This window comes from Choristoneura fumiferana, chromosome Z, assembly GCF_025370935.1.
Source record: "Choristoneura fumiferana chromosome Z, NRCan_CFum_1, whole genome shotgun sequence".
Taxonomy (NCBI): Eukaryota; Metazoa; Arthropoda; class Insecta; order Lepidoptera; family Tortricidae; genus Choristoneura; species Choristoneura fumiferana.
The window spans coordinates 11,194,706-11,211,983 of NC_133472.1; the positions used below are offsets into that span (position 1 = coordinate 11,194,706).

At 38.9% G+C, this 17,278-nt stretch overlaps 2 protein-coding genes across 13 annotated transcripts in view; one reads left to right on the top strand and one right to left on the bottom strand.

Annotated features, from left to right (window-relative positions):
* The first annotated feature begins 2,293 nt into the window (after positions 1–2,293).
* LOC141438640 (uncharacterized) lies at positions 2,294–5,954 on the top strand. The gene has a single exon (XM_074102507.1). The coding sequence runs from the start codon at positions 2,426–2,428 to the stop codon at positions 3,875–3,877; it is 1,452 nt and encodes a 483-aa protein (XP_073958608.1). The 5' UTR covers positions 2,294–2,425; the 3' UTR covers positions 3,878–5,954.
* Positions 5,955–6,564: 610 nt separating this feature from the next.
* The window catches only part of sick (sickie), a 266,050-nt gene continuing 255,336 nt past the window's right edge, over positions 6,565–17,278 (bottom strand). For all 12 annotated transcript variants that reach the window (XM_074086211.1, XM_074086135.1, XM_074086146.1 and 9 more), the window contains 11 exons: positions 15,470–15,612; positions 14,904–15,053; positions 13,512–13,818; positions 12,727–13,381; positions 12,075–12,224; positions 11,521–11,717; positions 10,805–10,913; positions 10,055–10,247; positions 8,771–8,929; positions 7,952–8,035; positions 6,565–7,771 (listed from right to left, as the gene is read on the bottom strand). In XM_074086211.1, the coding sequence (XP_073942312.1) occupies positions 7,649–7,771; positions 7,952–8,035; positions 8,771–8,929; positions 10,055–10,247; positions 10,805–10,913; positions 11,521–11,717; positions 12,075–12,224; positions 12,727–13,381; positions 13,512–13,818; positions 14,904–15,053; positions 15,470–15,612 (2,270 nt within the window). In that variant the 3' untranslated portion in view covers positions 6,565–7,648. The remainder of the gene's footprint in view (positions 7,772–7,951; positions 8,036–8,770; positions 8,930–10,054; positions 10,248–10,804; positions 10,914–11,520; positions 11,718–12,074; positions 12,225–12,726; positions 13,382–13,511; positions 13,819–14,903; positions 15,054–15,469; positions 15,613–17,278) is intronic.

Sequence of the window (17,278 nt, forward strand, 5' to 3'; positions counted from 1 at the left end):
AGAGAAGATAGCAGAGAAGATATTTTATGGAGATGCAATAATTTTCAGTCTTATTGAATCCAAATGTATTCACATATTGCTCATTTTGCAATGCTTTATAGGTATATGTCTAATAGTACATTGTGTCTTAAAGGCGGTAAATAAGGAATTACGAACGAGAGTCTATTAGAAGCCCGAAGTCGAAGACTGAGGGCTTTATTTAATGAGTCGATGTTTGTAATTATAGTACCGCCCGTGCAATGTTTGTGCACGTACAATGTTTTTCGTCACATTTGCGAGTAAAATTTTATATTTGTAAAACAAAAAAAAAATTGTTCCAAATATTGGCGATACCTTAGGCTGTGCTCTTGGCAGCGCCGCCCTCTACCTCCCCCTCCCTCAGCACGCGCCGCAACGTGCGTGTGCATGTGGACCATGTGGTCCTGCAGCAGCGCGCGCACGCGCACGCGGCACGGCGCAGCACCATCAGTACGGGCACGGACTCATTTACCGACCTTGGGCTTCATGACAAGAAAATGTGTGCGCGCAATGACTCATGAAATATATTTTTCATCACACTTGCTCGTAACAGTGTCGTAACATGCAGGCTACCTTGGTTGCAACCCCCCAAATAAAACCCTCGACCTTAATGTTCTTGTCATGAAACCCGTGGTTGGTAAATGAGTCATTGGCCGTATGCTGTTACGAATGAAGCTCAAGGTCGGTAAATGAGTTTGTTACTGCATGGCGTGCTGCTCGTGCTGGCGTGCGGGAGGGCGGCGCGGAGCTGGCGCTATCAAGGGCGTAGTCAGCGGTATCGGCAATTTTTGAAAAAAATATTAGTTTTTATTTTACGAAAGGGTAGAGTGGAGGACATGGGGGGAGGCCTTTGCCCAGCAGTGGGACACCTCTACAGGCTTCTAAATAATAATAATAATAATAATTTTACAAATATACAATTTTACTCGCAAATGTGATGAAAAACATTGTATGTCGCACGAGTTCACTAGAATTGCGAACATCCTCAATAAAGCCCTCAGTCTTCGACTTCGGGCTTCTAATAGACGCTCGGTACTCAATGTACTATTAGACATATACCTATAAAGCATTGCAAAATGAGCAATATGTGAATACATTTGGATTCAATACGACTGAAAATTATTGCATCTCCATAAAATATCTTCTCTGTCTCTTCTCCAGACAGAAATTGCTCGCTAATCCTGCCGTGAAGCAGTAGGTAGTGTTTGCATTGCCCTGTTGCGTTTCGGTGTGGAGAGTAAGACAGCCAGTGAAATTACTGGCACTTGAGGTATCCCATCTTAGGCCTCTAGGTTGGCAACGCATCTGCAATCCCCCTGGTGTTGCAGGTGTCTATGGGCGGTGGTGATCTCTTACCATCAGGAGACCCACTACCTCGTTTGCCATCCAGTCGAATAAAAAAAAATTGTAGGCACTAATGTGTGCATTTCCGGCGACACGGGTTTCGGTATTAGTTGAAGCTTTTGGCAGAAGAAATTTTCCTATATGAAACATTTCGCAATTTTGAAAAGTTTTCTTTGGCACATCAGTACACATATATATTGTTCAATATATAATACACAATTATTTTTATGTAGCTTTTCTTAATAAATAAACTTGAATGAAATTAACTTTGAAATGTACACACGTAACGCAGGCAGCGAGCGGCCCTATCTATACTGCGAAGTGCAAAACTCGAACTTCGTATGTTGTCGTCCCGCTGACGCTAATGTCATTTAATACGCGAGGACGCGAGTGAATGAACATATGAACTTCAATTCAATTTTTTGAAAGAATATAGCTCCGCTATATTTGGCGCCGCCAATGTCGAGGTTGAAAAAGACACTATTGGTTATACGAACTTCGATTTTTTTCGATTGAAACTCGAAGTTCGTATTGTACCGTCTCTCTCGCTCTTGTATTAAATAGTATGTGTCAGAGGGACCGCACGACACGAACTTCCGAGTTTCGAGTTTCGTAGTAGCCCTGCTTTATCATGACAGAAAGGGAAGAGTTACCACCTTAGGTTACCAGAGACAACGAAATGCTAGTATTGCCATGGTGTTGCCGTAGACGTAATATTGGGTGACACTCTTTCCCGGCCCGGATAACACCGACGTGGAAATACCGTCCTTGCTTTTTGTGTACACGCCCATAGAAACTGGCAGAAGCTTCTATGGGCGTACCCACAAAAAACAGGGTCGGTATTTCCATGTTGGTGTTATCCGGGCCGGGAAAGAGTGTCACCCAATGTCATACCATAGAGGCATAGGCTTGTATTTTATATTAAAAAAAAAATAGACAAGGCATAGATTAATTTATCTTCATTTCAACACAACTTCAACAGCTTATGCTCAATATTTATTTTATTTATAGCTACATAAATCATAAAAAAGCTGTGTTCCTATAAGAAACAGAAAGTGCTGCAATGGCACAAGCCGAAGACACCGAACTCCGGGACCTAGTGATAGAAGCGTTGGAAAAGAATGGATCGCTTGCTAAAATACGAGCGTTACTTCGTGCAAATATATTTTTGGCTTTTGAAGACGAGTGTGAAAATATGAAACAAAATGCGAATTTAGACAATATATTAAAACTACCCGAAGGTGTTCTCGCGCTGACGATAGTTCATGAGTTTTTAGAATTTTGTAACCTTAAAAACACGCTGTTTGTGTACATGTCCGAGTCGCGCCAGGGTCGCGAGTACGCGTACGAAGGCCGCGACGTGCTGGCCGAGCGGCTCCAGTTCATCAACGGAAGCCACAGTGTAAAGGAGCCTGTGCTGCTCACCCTCCTCAAGAACCTCATAAGACCCTATCAGAGGAAGTACTATGAGCAGGGAGACGCCGCCCGCGTCGATCAGCACGGTAACACCCCAGCTAACCACAAGGAAAACCAAAACTGTACTTACATAGTTCATGAAGACTCCAGTACTTCTACTAGTAATTCAAATTCAGACAATTCTTCTGATGAAAAAAACAAACTACATTTGAAACTACCTTTAGATAACTCAGACACAGACACGTCTAGTGATTCGACAAGGGAGAAGAGTTCGGAGTATATCCCAAACCAGCACATCCTGTCTCAAGCAAACACTGATGTTGAACTTTCTCTTAACCAACCATTAAAACGATATGCTACACAAAATGAGAGTAGTTTAATGAGTCAAGGCCACATGCATGAAGTAAAGGGAAACACTAATAACAGCAGTGACTCCACATCATATGTGGATATTAAATCATACAAAATGACGGATCTTCAAAGTATACCTTCCATAAAAATAGATGGAAATGCTGAGAACAGTCCTCAACCTGCAGTTGTGGGCTCCTCTCATCAAGACATCATATTAAAAGCTGACTCTGTGTCATCAGCTACTTCAAATATTGATTCGCTATCCCAGAAAAATTATACTTTGGAAAGTGACAGCAAAGTTCAGATGAACTCTAAGAGTGCTAATGAGAGAACAAAGTCTGACACGGAAGCAACTGAGTACAGTTTAGATTTTTCTTCATCTCCGGCATCGAGAACTAAGAATGTGCAAGATAAGCATCTTCAGTCCCCAGAACATGTTCAAGACAACACCATTTTGAAAGATAAAACTTCACCAAATGAGAGTCCCAGACAAAACTCTCAAAGCTCCCAGAGCTCTGTGTCTATATCTGATGTGGCAGATTTAATAGAGTACAGTGATAGAAATGTATTATATGATCATAGCTTGAGTAAAGAAAATCCGTCTTTAAATAGCCCATCTAAGACAAGTCACAAATCTAAAAATGTGAGCAGTGATCACAACAAAAATCCCAGTGATGATTCTGGTGATTTTTCTGAATCTCCTATTCCATCCCTGTCAAACTTAAGTCTTGACGTACATAGTGATTAGTTATTGCTGCTTGCTGCGTGGATTGATTTTTTAAAATCTTATAGGATGCATAAGATTATGTAAATTAATGTGTGTAGTAGACTGAATTCAAGATTTGAATTAAATAGCACCTGATATGATGTGGAGCAGTAAATTTAGCTTCTATTTATTACAACATTTATTCATAGTTTGTTGAAAAAAGTTTCGCATTGCATGCACTCTTGACTGTTAAGCTATGTAGCAAGTATCTCTTTATGACAAATCATTATATAAACATATTGCATCTGTAATTATGCAAGTACTACCAATAATAATGAAGTCAATGATCTGTTTGCACATGAATGGTGGCAGAACTTGCATACAAATCATTGAGCTGATCTAAAAAAATAAAATTTAAATGTTTTTTAAGCAGTAAATTGTCAAATTAGGAGGACTTGCATGGACCACAGTTCACTATTATAACTCCAGGGTAATTGGTATCCCAGGGTTAAGTAGGGTAAAAATGTAGAGTACTGTTATCCTTAACCCAGGGTTAATGAATTATTTTTTTAACTGTAGTCTGTGCAAGGAGCCCTTAGCCAGTTAAACATATTTTCGTATTTAACAAGGAGTCATAATGTTAAGTTACAATAGGAAGCAGGGAGAGAAACAAAATTTGTAGCCTAAATCTTAGTGCAAAATTTACCTGAAATCAAATTAGACTTTATAAAAGATTTATTATTTTTGCATTTCCTTAGTGATCTTGGTATTTGTGTTTTTATTGTGTAAAATTTGCAGTTTTAAACTTCAGTAATTATTAAATCACTCTAATTTAATATTTTGTAATCATATAATATGTGTTCAATGGAAACTTGTAGGATAATTTTCATCTATTTCCTGTCCTGTCCTTAATACCATGCTATTTTTCATGTCTGTTAACTTTCTGTCTTCCACTAGTCAAATGAAGTTAATTTTCTCCAAGGGACTATTGGAATTAATTTATTATGCATGGCAAGACAGTGTAAAAGTTCTTAATTTATGACATAATATTGTTATAGATTGTCTTCAATTTATACATTTTTGGCAAAAGAAGTTTGAAAAAGTGAGTTTGCTTGATGTCTTTATTATGTATTAAGTCAATGTTATTTATTAGTCAACAATTACTTAACATGAAAGTTTTTTATAGATTTTTCAGAATATATATAAACAGGTAGTATCTATGAATGCATTGAGCCATTTGTTGAAGTTAACAGAAATAAAGAAATTGCGGTGTATATGAACACTTCAGTACTTTGTTGCTGTAACTCCTTGGTTAATTTGATTGCTCAATAATGATGTTTGATTGACGAAGTACTACTAAAGTGTGCAATTCTTTATGATGCTGAATGCAATAAACAGAAAATCTGATATTGTACTTACCCATTTCTTTACATTCCAAAGTGAGGACAAAGTGGTTGGGACTAAGGGAAACAGACCATCTTAACGAATGCGCTCGCAATCACAATCACATTTATCATCTCGTTTGACACATATAAAGAATTACCCATGGCGGATGAAAGATATAATTCATATAATATTGTGGTTGCAATTACGACCGTGATGTAGTTTACTCGATATCAATCAAGTATTAATAGGTACTAAGTGTTCAAAGTTTAAAATGTATTAGGAAATACAATATTGTCTACTACATAAACTCTGTAAGAGATAAAATATCCATAGCTTTTAGCTCTAAACACCAGTTTGTAATAAATTGAATGACTATATGACAGTTCCAGTGACCTGTTTCTCAATGCATATTAGTCTAATGATAGTAGTGTTTTATTTCATAAATTGTATTTGGAAATGAGACAAAACACTATTATTATTATTAGACTAATATGCTTCGAGAAACTGGACCCTAGTGTTGATTGAAGTTATAATGGTTGTGCCTTACTTATACCATGATTCCTTTTAATATTTATACTTCAGTATATTTTAATATCTTTTAATTCTAGTCCTAATGATATACAACTGGTTCCGTCCAAATTGCTCTGTTGTCGAGACAAATATCCAATAAAAATTTAATGCATCCATGGTTTTGTGTAATTTATAATGAATAAAAACTACATGTTGCTTTAAATATTGCATTTTATTGTGAACTAGCTGTTAGCCGCGACTCCGTCTACGAAGGATACGGGTATCGGTATCCCGTGAGAACTATGCAATTTTCTGGGATAAAAACTATCCTGTCTTTTCCAGGGCCTCTAACTATCTCCATACCAAATTAAACTTAATCGGTTCAGCGTTTTAATCGTAAAGAGGTAACGGATACATAGACAGACAGTTCAAATCAAGGCATCTCATTTTAAGCTACTTATTGTTTAATTTTTTGTTTGTGGTACAAAGTAGAATTTAACATTATTTTTGTTAATGTGAGCGACGCTGCGATGCAGTATTTCAGTAAGTTTTAGCACGTAGGGTAAAGTGACCAGAAGTCGGCCAGGAACCTATAGACAGCCTTTTCGGTTTTTTATTCGCCATATAAATAGTGCCAGTTTTTAAATTGTCCAATGACATGAATGTATAACCAATATCCAAGTTCTTACTGGTCGAAAAATCGCGTGATCTGTGTTGGGGTCTTTTCTATTTTATTTAAGAGGTAATTTCAAGAAATGTCTGGAGATGTCGTGGCCTTGGCACCATGCTTTATTTTTTAAGTGTAAAATATTAATATTGAAAATGAAACAAAATTTATAATCAAAGTTTATTTCACAATTTCCGTAAAGCATAGATTGTAGATATCACGTTTCAGTTATGCACACAAGTCAATCCATACCGAACACATAATTATAACATAGTAGTTACGCATTTCTATACAAAGGTAACGCTATACTGTTATGGCGTTATAGCAGTTAGTGTAATAGCATACAAAAAATTATATTAAACATATTTTATTTACAACTACATATTTTTCATTAGGTACATGAGTTTTATATGAAAATGGTATAAAAATTACACTTTCATACATTCAATTACATCTAATATCATTGTAATACAAATGCGATTCGTATCCTACCTTGCAAAAATATAACAATAGTCAAAGACAAGGATCCATAAACAAGGAGCTTCAGAAATATTGATTAAAATAGAAAAATCACTCCAGGCACTGTCGTTAGATAAAAACATTACAAACGTGTACATTGTCATTGGAGGCTTGTAACTTCTGACTTGAAGCGGTCACTTACTTCAATAAACGAAATTACGGTACAATTTCGTCGAAAGGACAATTTACTCGTGCTTTAAATATTTGCTTGAACTTTTGCAAATACAGCAGAATAAAAACCTTCATTGTTCTTTCAACAGTTTAACGTTATGACTTATGACGATAAGTTTCCTAAAACAAATTAAATATACGTACTTAGTAAAGTTGAAATAAGTAGAACACTAGTAAATAAATAAAAATAATAATTTACAAATGGCAACTATTTGGCTTTCAATAATGTAGCTAACAGTTTACACGAAACAAGCCCGTAACTGAATAAAAATGCATTTATAAAATTTGTTTTGAAAAATGTACAGATTTATAGATTAGATTATTTTGCGTCCTTTTCACGAACAGCGATTTCACTACATGAGAATGAATAGTTTTTCTCATTTCATTGCACGCTGCGTACAAATATGCGACGTGTTGTGTGTGATTGATTGTATTATCTAGCTAGATTTAGCAGGTTTAGATATTTCATTTTTCGGATGATCAACCCAATATAGCTGACATGGTTAGCGACTAATTAATGCGTACGACTAAATAGTTCGGGTAAACTGGACCGTTTGTCTTCATAGCTCGTTGCCCATGGAGCTGTCGTGCGTGAGATTCGAGTCCATGCTGGCATTGTCCGAGTCTTGGCTTTGGTTTCCGCTGTAGTTGGCTGCTTCTTGCAGCCGCATCAGCATATTCAACTATAGACAAATAGTATAGATCATTAAATATAAAAATTAATCATTAATATCATCATTAATATATATTATCATTAATTTGCCGTCTCGTTCCTTATTGAAATAGATGTTTCTGAGTTGAGTTGCAAAATGTTTTGCATGTAGGTATGTGCAATGAGCGAAGACTAGGTACTTATGGCTCACCAATGGATCCTGGTTGTTGTTGGTGTTGGGATCTTGGTTTGCTTCTTCTATGCCAATTTCTTCCACAGTTATCGCACGTAACGTCTGAAACAACATCAAATATTACATACAGTAAATTTCAAATTAGGTCACTTGAAACTCCAGCTAATGAACAGGAGCTTTCTAGTTCAAACTACAGTCGCCATCAGATATTTCGGAACGGCCAAGGTGGACAAAAATATCGGCACACGCACTCTATTAGCTCGAAGAATTGCGAAACTAAAGTGGCAGTGGGCGGGGCACATTGCTCGCAGGACTGATGGCCGATGGGGACAGAAGGTTCTCGAATGGCGTCCGCGGACCGGCAGACGAGCTGTCGGTAGGCCTCCAACAAGATGGAGCGACGACCTGGTTAAGATCGCGGGATCGCGTTGGATGCGGAAAGCACAAGAGCGGTCTGAGTGGAGAGCCTTGTGGAGGCTTATGTCCAGCAGTGGACTTCTTTCGGCTGACAATATGATGATGATAATGTATTGTTAGTTTTAGTGTTTTAGTCATATTACTGTAAGGTTTTTTTATTAAGTACTAGCTGTTGCCCACGACTCTGTCCGCGTAGCAGTATGAAAAATAGCAGATTCGCAGACCTACCGAATGTAATTAATTACACAAAAAAAAATCATAAAAATCGGCCATAGAAGCTCATCTCAGTTTCTATGGGCGTGTACACAAAAAACAGCGTCGGTATTTCTATGTCGGTAGTATCCGGGCCGGGAAAAAGTGTTACTCGTATAAAACACACACAAACATTAGTATTTATAATATTATTAGGGCGGTACTGACGTGCGAGTGATTGGGTTCCCGCCACGGGTAGGTGGAGCGCACGTGCTGCAGGGGATCGACGGCTGCGTGCCGCCGCCGGCCGTACAGCGCGACGCCCTCGCGCACCGCCTCCGACGCATACGGGACTATGCTGTAGTTCCACACGTCGGCAAACCACGCCTGGAACAACACGAGTATTAGAACCCAGTCATATGAGTATTTCTCAAAAACCTGTCCCATCATGAAATTAACACTAAGGACGAGATCATAAAACATAAGGACATAGGGATAAGTTCGCCTTTGTACAACATATCTTTCTTTTCTTAACTTTAATTTTCATATGTTTTATGTACAATAAAGAGTTACAATACGATACAATAAACTGCATAAAACATCCAAAACTTCTTGATGTCAGGAAAACGTCACGAAATCTTGTGAGGAAAATATCGTAATTTTGTAACTACTACATCGAAACTTTCTATTCGATCCAACAACAAAGATTATCTGACTTTGTATGTATTTAAACACAATGTTATTTATTTTTTGTGTTGAAATAGCGTCAGGAAATATTTTTTTTATAAGTGGACTATTGAAAATTGACAACTTTTTGAGAAATAGTCATATACGCGTTGCACCTCGGAATGAGACATAATAAGCTGGAAACACGTATACGTATAGTAACAGTCGACCCATTAGATTCCTGACTCACCGTAGAACAATGTTCTCACAGTAAATGTCACTCAATACGATGTCACTATGATTTTTTCTATGAAAAGGTTCCACAGTGGGTCACGACGAGTCAGTTGGTTCGAATGTATGTACACATCTTTTGGCATTATGGCATTCTAAAAACTGTTTAAAAAGTCAAATAGGATCTCGCGTCCACGTCTTAAGATTGTCATTATTATTCCGGCTTGTATACGTCCCACTGCTATACAGACCTCCTCTCAGAATGAGAGGGCTTATGCGTCTAAGTTATTATAGGTCAAAATGTCGCACTTGCATGGTATCGTTTGATATGATAACATTTGCATCTATTACAAAATTATAGACTCTATAATGCTCTATAATTTTTTGCCCGATTTAATTATTCGTTGAGCTTTTTTGAGTTAGAGCGCGTAGAGTGCGCAGCACTTCCCCTTTTCGTTCTCCTCTCTAGTCTGAAATAGGACTAACTATGATGAAGTTTGACCTCAAGCACGTTTAATCGAAGCGGAAATTCAAATACAAGTGGACGACGTTTAAAGATTGGCACGAAGGGTTAAGTCCACAACATTTTTCTTAATCTTCTCATTTTACACTCACCTGACTAGCGTCGAGATCCATAGGACAGGCGAGGAACAGTCGCGGTCCGACGGTGACGTCACTGGAGGAGTGGGCTTCAAGGAACGCGTTGAGGGTGGACCACACTCCGGGCAGCCATTCCAGGACGGCCGCCAGTGCCGGCTCGCGCCGTCCCAACCGCAGTTCCAGAGAGAACAGCTTGCGACGGAGGTACCTAGGGGAATTACTCGGTTAGTACTACAGTCGAGTGTAAATATATGGACTTATCTAACCCCTCAAAATATGTACCACAGAGCCTTATTCCGACGTAAAAAGGCCGTAGTAACATATTTTTGAGCGTTTCGAATAGATACATATTTTTGCACTTGACTGTACCACCACGACCAGATAGCCATTCAGTGGCGTGGAGTGAACAGTCTCGTTAGGCAACCCGGAGAATGAGAGAAGCTTGGGTATGTCTTCGGATGCAATATTTCACAGTTAGCGTAGATATAGTCGAATAAGTGGTTTATTATTGTTGTCTAGTATGCATAGTATAAGCTTCGCTTACTTTGGGACTAGGTCGATAAGTGTAAATTAGGATAGCAGTTATCACGAGTTCAAATTGGCCCTCATGTCTGGAGTAAAATAACTTCTTTTCGTTAAGTCTCAAGTCCGCAGGCTGGTCAAAGAAGTTTGATTTTAAGGGCTGATGCTTTATTTCATACTAACTAACTGCTTATGTAAGCCATTCAATAATATGTATGTAACGTATATTATTATTAGTATTACCTGGCCAAGAATCCTTTCACTGGCTCCATATGGTTGGCAGTGAGCAGCCATCGAAAGTTGTGGTGCAGCTGAAGGTTTGTTGTATTGCAGGTAGCTTGGGACATTGTTCCTGTGAAACCAAACCTATACATCAACTAGCTGTAAGCAGAGCAGCACACTACTCGTAATGTAGCTAACTAAACACTCCTATTACATAAAGATTATAGTTCTTGGTACAAGTTATATAACTTTGCGGCGCCCAATTAATCAATAACAATTATTCAGGCCTACGACTCCACAATGTACACTCATCTTCACGATCAAAGTTATGATGTACCCTCAGAGATTAAATCAATACGTAGTAGAAGTTCCTGCGCCTTCTGCAGTGTACAATACTGTATTCTCTTAAAAAAGTGTCGCCATAGCGCGTCGCCTACTCTTTTACCATACTCAGCAAGGTGAGTAGTACTGATACCTGATACTGGGTGGTTGGCATTTTCTTAACAAACTTTGTCCACTATGTAGCGCAGCGGTTGAACGAAAGATAGCCACAACTTGATCCTTTTTCCTCGTAGTCATGACATTTATAGGTTGACAATGCATCCACCGTCAAGGTTTGTTTAGAGAATAATACCGTTTTATAACACACAGCAGGTGGCGTTCGTACCATTTGTTGCATCACAGGGTAGCGCGATTATGCCGCTTCTATCGCCTAGTTTACATTTCTGTCGACGTACCTATAATGACAGGCATGTTCCTGTTGTCAGGAGGCAGTAGACCGGCGAAGGCGTCCCCGAGTCCCGACGCGTGTTGCAAGTTGTCAAGGACGACGACCGAAGGCAGCGCCGCCTCTTCGCCCGAAGCCGCTGCGCTGCATTGCTCTGCTATGTTGGCGAGGTATGCGCGTAACTCGTTGCATGACTTGCGGTCCACGCTATGATAAAACATACGACTTCTATCACAATTGCTTCCGTTTTAGATTTTAGTAATTATAGAACGTACCAGCACTTTGTTAAGAAAGAGTCTAACTCAGTACGTTGGACAGTTGATCAGTATTTAATTTCGTTTAACTATTAAGAATAACCGAACCCCGAATAAAGAACCTTTCATCAGATTGATGCATATGCAGCATGTGTGCTGGCTAAGCACATGTGTGTAGCTTTGAAGTCATGTACATTATTTTTGACACTTTTATGGCTTTCAAATCAGGGAGAAAATGTTAAAGAACAGTAACAGAGCCTCTTGGTTAAATTACAAAGACTTCGGCACTATTCCATCTGTGTCTACGTACTTGAAGTTGGCGACGGCTTCCGCTGGGTTCCCACGCCGTTGCGTCCTCTGTACGTAGAACTCTGCCAGTTTCGCGGCGAGGTAAGACTTGCCTGTACCGCTCGGCCCGCAGAGTATCACCCGCCGGTGCTCAGAAAGAAGTGACACGTATCTGTTGAACACGAACATTATGACGCGTCTATTTTCCTATGTAAGAGCGTTACGTCAAAAAAACCTCACGATTCTAACGCCATCTAGCGACATTTCGCCTGTCAATTAGTCCTCATTGGATTGAAATCTGGATGATACCGCGGGAATCGTAAAATTATTTGACCATGTTCTTTCTCAATGTATGTGCATATACAAAACTGTGCAATTGGTTGATACTCGACAACAGTCGAACGAAACGAAGAAATTAGAAGCAATGTACTAAAAGTTAAGTTCAGAAAGTTGGCATATTGTGGATAATATACACAGAACATTGATTCGACTGGATTTTTATTTAAGCCGTAATATAAATTATTTGCTGTTGATGTTTTTTATTCTTAAAACTGCGCGAGATTGAGAACTTTACTAGTCTTTCTACTTAACGTAGGCTGTCTTTAGTCACAAGGTTCTGTTGTCATATAAGATTATTGCAATAACTATTAATACAATCAAACATTCCTCCTTACCTGTACACAATATTTTTTGGTATAAGGCTATCAAACGCCAAGCTTCCCACGCCCTGCAGACAGATGTACAGCGTGTTCACCGTGCCAATAATGTATCCGCAAGGAAGCAACTCAGGGAAGCCAATTTCCGGCCCCCGTGTTGCCTCTCCTAAGTGATACGACGTTATAGAATCCGTGTTTAATCCGAGATTAGTTCCGGGGTCTATCCTTGAGAGATAATCCTTGAAAGTCTTTCTAACTATATAGTCCAAGTTTTGCCAAGTGGTTTTGCCAGATATGTACGTGTATGCTATCGTATATTCATTGCAGTTTATTGTGGAGTCGGCATTGTATACATTTTTGTAGGAACTACTGTGTGCTGATTTGTTGCTTTTGAGGCTGTTCGTGTTAGATTTGTTGACGGATAGCGGATAGTCATGTGACTCGGCCTCTGGGCTGTGCGGCTGCGAGGCGCGAGGGGAATCGAAACTTGCTTGTTTCTCAAAGTGGTTGCTGTAAGCACTCGACGACTGTTTCGCGTAAAACCGGCACTCGGATTCCGTCAAAGTGTCTTGTACTTCTTCAAAATATCTTTGGTATGACTCTGGCTGTCCTAAATATACTGCGATGGCTATTTTCTTTCCGTCCGTTGTGTCGCCTTGACTATCGGCTACGCCTAAAACAAAGTGGACATCAGCTATAAATTTATAAGAGCAGTGTGCAAATGCTTCAATATTTGACAGTGAAATAATAAAATACAGAAATGGAATGAAATGTAAAAATACAGATAAAATTACTATGCTTACCTATATCAGAGTAGCTCTCACCGATCGCCAGTTCCCGGCTTTTGGGCGGTGGCAGTACGGTGTTGATGTCATAATCTCCGCTCAGACGATCGGAAGAGTTGAGTCCGTTGGTGAATATGTCAGCGCCGCCATTTAAACCCAGCAACGCTTCGTTATTCTCCATCATTTCGCAGGTAGCTTTGTTACCATAGATGGGCTCCCCTATACTAGACTTTGGCGAGCCCTTCTTTTGAAAATCCATGGTTGGAGTCGAAGCCATGCAGTTGAAGTCGAGGTCTAGTGGTTGTGAGTGAATGTCAAGTGCCGCCTAAAACAAGGCAAACACAAAAATTAAATGTCGTTATTATGTCAGATACATAGGCTTTCTATAGACCAGATTTTGACCGCTTTTTTAAAGCCTACATATATACGTAAATATTATAGTAGAGGAGCCCTGAAGGGGATTTTGGGATTTCCTTAAGTGTGTCAGATGTACATAAGGAAGGATACTGGCATCCAGCTGAGTACAATCGAATGCAAAAATATATACAGCCATAGCGTCAAAATTTGTATACATCGACCTTATATTTAGTTGCACAAAGGTGTATAGATATTTTTGCATGACGTCTTGGTAACGTATATATATTTATGCTTTTGACCGTACCTCCACCATATAATAAGTCCAGTTTTATTTTACAAATTTTTAAATTTGTTACGACTTTGCGTCACTTCCGAATCGTCATTTCGACGTGAAAGACGGACAAACATCCACACAAACACACACTTTCGCATTTATAATATTAGTATGTGGATTGAAATACCCCCTACATAAGTTAAAATAAAATTGTATCATAGTTTGTATACAATTCGCAGAGAGGTAGGCATAGTATGATTCTTTTTAAACTAACTATGTGTTTATATCTACTCCTTCTCAAAACAATATCCGATTGAATGTCACACGAACAGTTAGCGTCTATTGACATTTTAAACTAGCGCGTTTTTAGGGTTCCATAGCCAAAATGGCAAAAACAGAACCCTTATAGTTTCGCCATGTCTGTCTGTCTGTCTGTTCGTCCGCGGCTTTGCTCAGGGACTATCAATGCTAGAAAGCTATAATTTTGCACGAATATATAATATGTAAACTATGCCGACAAAATGGTACAATAAAAAATAAAAAAAAAAAAATTTTTTAGGGTAGCTCCCATAGACTTAATATGGGGGTGATTTTTTTGTCATCCAACCTTGTAGTGTAGGGTATCGTTGGACAGGTGTCCATACAGCTTGCATGTTTGTGTGCATCATATAACTTTTTTTTCTTCCTATTAATTAATCTACAATATCTAATAGCTCCCCACGACGCTCGAGTAAATCCCGATTTAGCATCATGGGCTCCCCCACTATAGTGATAGTTACCTGATGCATGGTGGGTTGGTCCGCCAAGCTGAACCGACGCGGGTCCTCCGAGGAGGCGGCGCCGAGCGAGCTCTGCGAGCCTGCCAGCGAGCGTGACGTCACCAGCCGTTGCAGCCGCTCGTTATTATGTTTGAGGTTCAGCATCTCGTTCTAGAACGATGGTGAACACGATGAGGAGAATGCAAACTTCTTTCTTGGTAAAATCGAGTTTGCCTAAACTACTCAATCTCATACGCTGCTATGAGGCGGTAACATTCAACCTACAGAGGTGAAAATGTGCTAATCCAAGAATTTGAAGTGCACCGTAGGACGTCCACCAACGAGAAGGACGGATGGCCGCTAAAGCCGCGTGCAGGCCGCTTCCAACTATAGCAACTGGCGGTCTATGGGGGAGGCCTATGTCCAACAGTGGACGTCTGATTTATGATGATGATGAAGAATTTGTGTCATTTTAATTTTCTACTATAATATTACCATACTTTTCATTGTACTTGCGCCATACACTTAAATATAAATTCATAGCCGCGAACAAGAGGTAGTTATTTATTATATAACAATAAATTTACCCTCATTTTGATGACGGTGTCCTTAAGACTTTCGAGCTGGTGCGCGGAACTGAGCGCTTCTAGCCGTATATCTGTCAGTACCAGGTCTTTTTCGCGCAACTGCCGCTTCAGCTCGTCCACTAGACCCGCTCCTTCGGGTTTTTCTGCAACGTATAAATGTATGTAAAAACCGTTTGAACATTAAGATTATGGGCAAGGCTGTAGCAGTCGATATTGGTGACAGACGGCGGGAAGAGATTTTTTTTAAAACACAAACCGTAAAAGTTGACATTATTTTTCACATATCAGAGAGGATGTGCATAGTTTACGGTCATCGAAAAATTAAAAAATTAAAAAAGATTGCAGGCTCCCTAGGTCGACAATAATGTTGCATACAAATTCCATTATTGTCAAGTCGCAAACTTTAAAAAAAAGTTAAGTGCCATGGAAATGTTGGCACAAGATGATAGGTCAAACTGAAACGCCACTGGTATAATGTATGAGAGAATGAATAGGTATATGTATGTACATAAACACTCCATAGTTCAAAAATAAAGAAAGGAACACAATTGACAAATGTTGAGATAAGCGTACAGTTGAGTTCATGAATTAGTGAGCAAAAATTTGTTCAAAAATATCTGAACACGCTTCTACGCCGTTAACAATAGAGTCGCGTTCAGATATTTTTGATCAAAATTTTGCTCACAAGTTTATGAACTGGACGATATAAAGGCGAACTTATACGTATGCATGTTTGTTTACATTGTGTTTTATAAGCACGTATCGCGATGTAGCATTGGATCCTTCGAACAAGAGCACGAATCTACGCCGAATACTACTACAGTGTTAATAGAGAGTCCGGAGATTGAATTCAATACTGTAATACCTATGAGAGAGCGAATAAACGTCCATCGTATGCAAAGGAGTAAATGCAGTAAAAGTAGGTCAAAATTTTACTAAATAAACGAAACCACAGCGAGCGAGTATCTATGGTTTCATAAAGTTATATCTACATTTTATCAAATACCTGTTATATTATGGGTTTGCGATGAATGCAGATTAATATTTTTTTCTTCAGACTGGTCAGATGTCGGATTGGTGAAAACTTTCTGAACCTATTACGAGTCATGGGTCATAGGTACAGTGCAAATACTAAAGTGCATGCACGAAGCTTTCACTCAGCTAACCTAATTCGAATATGAGATCTTGTTGGCTATTGTTTACCTAACAGGGACGTAAACCGTATTATAATCACGCAGTGACCGCGGGGCGCGCCCTGACATAGCATCTCGTGCGGCCCCACTCAGCCTTAGCTATAATACGTCTTTGATAATTATAGGTACCATCAGCCAAATATGTGGTCTACCACCCTAAAGTTGATAATCGTTTGCATGTCATAAAACAATAATGCGAATAGACGTGTCTGTCAACTTGAAAGTTCGACTTTAGCGACATATTAATTTGATAGGAACTTGTTTAAAAATTGATAGACCACTTATTTGGTTGATGGTACAACCTACTAGGAGTATGTAGATGCACAATCAAAGCCAGAAAAGGAATCAATTAATAAATTAAAATAAGGAATCAGTTATTGGTTTAATTAGGAAGATACAAATTGAAAAAGCAAAGTTATTTGTGTTTAATTTCTTTTCATCCTTACGTGCAGGTAGATATATAATGTACTCACGTATATTTACTTACACTAAGATTAGGTACAAAATTCTAGTTTGCATTGCTAATTTTTTTTCATTTTTTTTTAATAAAGTAGCCACGAGCAACGTCAACTTGTCCTTTCGTAGAGTCAAAAGGTCCATGATGAGTTTAAGTGTT